This window comes from Gracilinanus agilis, unplaced genomic scaffold (genome assembly GCF_016433145.1).
Source record: "Gracilinanus agilis isolate LMUSP501 unplaced genomic scaffold, AgileGrace unplaced_scaffold18522, whole genome shotgun sequence".
NCBI lineage: Eukaryota > Metazoa > Chordata > Mammalia > Didelphimorphia > Didelphidae > Gracilinanus > Gracilinanus agilis.
This window is the reverse complement of record NW_025349719.1, coordinates 1-3,778: the sequence shown is the minus strand read 5'-3', so window position 1 is coordinate 3,778 and position 3,778 is coordinate 1. Positions and strand designations below refer to the sequence as shown.

The 3,778-nt window shown below is 58.8% G+C and overlaps 1 protein-coding gene across 4 annotated transcripts; it reads right to left on the bottom strand.

The window, feature by feature from the left end:
• Positions 1-10: 10 nt before the first annotated feature.
• On the bottom strand, positions 11-3,656 carry ESRRA (estrogen related receptor alpha). 4 transcript variants are annotated; one of them, XM_044683302.1, is made up of 6 exons: positions 2,413-3,652; positions 1,721-1,837; positions 1,468-1,581; positions 1,184-1,351; positions 805-1,074; positions 11-288 (listed from the first exon to the last, which is right to left on the bottom strand). In XM_044683302.1, the coding sequence occupies exons 1-6, from the start codon at positions 2,750-2,752 to the stop codon at positions 35-37; spliced, it is 1,263 nt and encodes a 420-aa protein (XP_044539237.1). In that variant the 5' UTR covers positions 2,753-3,652; the 3' UTR covers positions 11-34. The 4 variants fall into 4 exon arrangements, with proteins under 4 accessions (XP_044539237.1, XP_044539236.1, XP_044539235.1 ...); XM_044683301.1 differs by having other exon boundaries at positions 1,184-1,376; positions 1,481-1,581; XM_044683300.1 differs by having other exon boundaries at positions 1,453-1,581; positions 2,413-3,650.
• Between the last annotated feature and the right edge of the window lie 122 nt (positions 3,657-3,778).

The following is a 3,778-nucleotide window of genomic DNA, read 5'->3' as shown; positions in this document are numbered from 1 at the left end:
CCCCCACATGTCCACAAGACCAACACCCCTCCCATCAGTCCATCATGGCCTCCAGCATCTCCAGGAAAAGCTTGTGCATGGGGACCTTCCCCTCCAGCTTCACCCCATAGAAATGGGCCAACACTTTGCCCGCCGTCTGGCGGAGGAGGGGGAGGGTGAGCAGCAGCCGCCCAGCCCTGCGACGTTCTGCGCCCCCACTGGCCCGCCCGGCTTCATACTCCAACAAGGCCTCGTGCAAGGCTTCCCGTAGTTGCTCCACAGCCTCAGCATCTTCTATGTGTACCGAGTCTGGAAGGAGGTGAAGGTTCAGTTCAGAAGGCAGGCGAGCCCTTTGCCCTAACCACCCGGGGAAGCCTCTGACTCCTCTATAAAATGGAGCCCCAATAACTTCGGAACCCACCTCCCAGGGTCCTTGTCAGTGAGATAATTCATGTGGATCAAACACTTTGCAAATTTAAAGCAGCCCACAGAAGCCAGCTAAGACTGGACCCCAGCCAGGCCCAAGTCTGTATCCTGGTTGGTCCACTTGGTCCGGGACTGGGAAATTCATTTTTCTCTTTAGTGCCTCAGTGAGCTTCAGCTATACGATCAGGGCTGGGAAAAATGATCCCCAAGGTCCCTCCCAGGCTGCTTGGGAAGCCCCCTCTCCTCAAGCAGCCCCAGTGCTCATCTCTGCCACCTACACCCCAGGTTGTCGAGAGGTCCAAGACGACGATTCCCACCTCCGCAGCCCCCAGAGCCCGTGCTCGCTCACCCCTGCCCACCCCAGCCCCCTTCGCTCCCATGCCATAGCCTGCCTCTCACCAGAGTTGGCCAGGGCCAAGGCCTTGAGCAGCACGTATTCCTCCCGTTCCAGCCGAAGGGCCTGGAGCCGCCGTACCAACTGCAGGAGTGCAGCCCCCAGCTCGCCCAGCCCAGCAGCCCGGGCTCCTTCCTCATCCAGAACCAGGTCCTCGGCAAAGGCCAGCTCATCCCGCAGAGGCAGCGAGCGCTGGGCTACTCCCAACACTAGCACCTCCATCCACACACTCTGCAACACCGACATCTGGTCCGACAGGGACAGGGCAGAGAAACCTGCAATCAGGACAAGGAAGCCGAGTCAAGAAGCCGGGGACGTGAAGGAGGCCGCCTGACTGGGCAGCTCAGGGCTTACGGGATGGCACCCTGGCCTTGCCCCACTCACCTGGGATGCTCTTGGCCCAGCTGATGGTGACCACAATCTCCCGGTCAAAAAGGTCACACAGTGTGGCCACAGCTGGCAGGTGTCCATCAGGGCCTGCTGGGTCAGGCATCGCGTACAGTTTCTCTGGCTCTGCAACCAGCAAGTGGGACACGAGGGCATTCACAGGAGCTGTGGAGACAAAGAGCCAGGATGGCTGTCACTCTTGGAGGCTGCTCAACCTTCCCCACTGGGACCAGGATTGTTCCAGGCCCAGGCAAGCAGCAACTCACCTGTCTTCCGTGTGCCCCCTGGCGGTGCCAGAGGAGCAGAGGGGAAAGGTCCCGGGAAGGGCAGGGGCTCTACCTCAGGGCGACGTTTGTATTTCTGCCTTCCGCCCCGGACCCGATCTAGCCGAACTCCTAAACGAGGAAGGAGTAGGACAGGTTCCCTTCATTAGGACAAGACTGGCTCAGCCCACTGGCCTTCCCAGTGCTAGGAGTTCCTGATGGCCTCAGGCACTGGCTTAGGCCCTCCCTCCCTCTGACCCCTCTCACTCACCCTCCTTGAGCATGCCCACCCGCAGGCACTTGGTGAAGCGGCAGGCTTGGCAGGCCTTCCGCCGCCTCTTGGTGATCTCACACTCGTTGGAGGCTGGGCAACTGTACTCAATGCTCCCTGGCAAGGCAAGAGACAAGGTTCACAGCAGGCAGCAGCCCCCTAGGACCCCTGGAAAGACTTCTGCCAACTTCCACAGGCTCAGATCCCTACATAAGAGGCAGGACCCTAAGGGAGAGGATGGCCACAGGGTTCATGAAGATAACAGCAGCCCAAAGGACCTGGACTTCAATGAACAGCTGCATGACATCAGAGAATTCCATTTCTCCAGAAAACCCCTTCCAGGTTTGCCCCAGGCAGAGGGATCAGGGAGAAGTTTGGAAAGGCACAGTGAATGACTGTGTGTCCCTGCAGAGTCTTTGCTGAAATGAACAATTATTCCTAGACTAAGAGCCTTGAGAAGAAAAGGGGGGCTGTGTCTGCATGTCTGTGTCACGTTTCGTAACAGAATGAGAGAATCCTACATTTAGAGCTAGGAAGACCCTCAGAGATTCTCATTTTGCAGTTGAATAAACTGAGGCCCTGAAGGTTAAGCCCAAGGTCACAGAGCTGGGCCCCACTCCCCAGCCAGAGAAGCCAGGAGGAGAGCATTGGACAATGAGATGCCAGAGAGGAAGGCGGGGGCTTGTGCTCACCTTGGATGGTCCTCTTGAAGAAGGCTTTACATGCTTCACAGGAGGCCACACCATAGTGGTAGCCAGAAGCCACATCCCCACACACCAGGCAGAGGCGCTTGGGTAGAGAGCTCAGCACTAGCTTGCCCCCACCACTGCTGCCCCTCTCACCCAGTCCTGTGCCCTCCCCTTCCTCATCTTCCTCCCGGCCTGTGGGGAGTCGTCGACGAGCTGGGGCAGGGCCAGCAGGCCGGGCAGGTGGGGGCTCCGGCTCAGCCTCTGAGGAGCCCCGAGGACTGTCAGGGCTGGCAGGCTCTGCCTTGATATAGAGTGGCTCTGTACCCCGTTCCCGGCCAGACATGGTGCTGCCAATCACCTAGTAGAAGAGGGAGAAAAAAGGCAGAATCAGTGAAGGCCCTGGAAAAATGCAGGGAGGCCTGGTGGAGAGCATCTGGAGGAAACAATATAAGTGGGGAGAGTTCCTGGGAGAAGGCTTAGTGCCTTTGGTCACTTAGAAAGAGGCCCTGCAGGCACATGGATCACCTGGGGAAAGAAGTGTGAATTTAGCTTACCATACCACAGAATGACCAACTGTCAGAGCTGGGAAACCCTCAACAGGAGCTAGAAGGAACTTGGGAGATTCTCATCCAAAACCTTTATTTTGCAGCTAGGGAAGCAGAGGCCCAGGTAGTATCTGGGTCAGACTCTGGATTAGCACCCAGGGCTCCTCACCTCCAGCCCTGGTTCAAGGCACCAAGCCTCCAGGATATGTCAAGGCGGGTTGGGGTGGCCAGAGGCTTGAGAAAGGGGAGCCATCCATCCTGGTTGCTCAACTCAGAGGCACTGAGCCAGCACTTGAGGGGTGGAGGGGGGGGGGGGAACAGAGTCCAGAGAAAATTTATTCCCAGAAAGAGGGCCCTACTCTGGGCCCAGGGGATCAAACTAGGAAGGGGCAGCAACAAAAAGAACTCCCTAACTTGCCTCCCTTCTGGGATCCCCATAAAGCAAGGGAGGGGCACCCATGGCTCCCAATTGTCATTAACCTTGAGCCCCAGGTTAAAGTATAAGCTATCGACCTTCAGCACCCAAAGGGCCACCACAGCCCGTAGTCTGACCCCCTCTTCACTCCCCCCCAGCCCCCATCCGGGGTCGGTGAGTGCTCCCCAGAGCTTGCCACACCTGGGTCTCCCAGAACTCCAGGAAGCAGAGGCGCAGCCCTTCCTACCTGCCAACCCAAGGCCCTCGAACTCCTACCCTTCCTGGCCCACGCTGGGGCAGAGCTTCCCCTCCCCCGAGGGCCCAGCGCACTCACCTGCCCGCCCGCTCACCTGGCGCCTACGCCGGCGGGGGAGGGAAGCCATGGGGGAGGGGAGGGGCCTCACTCTGC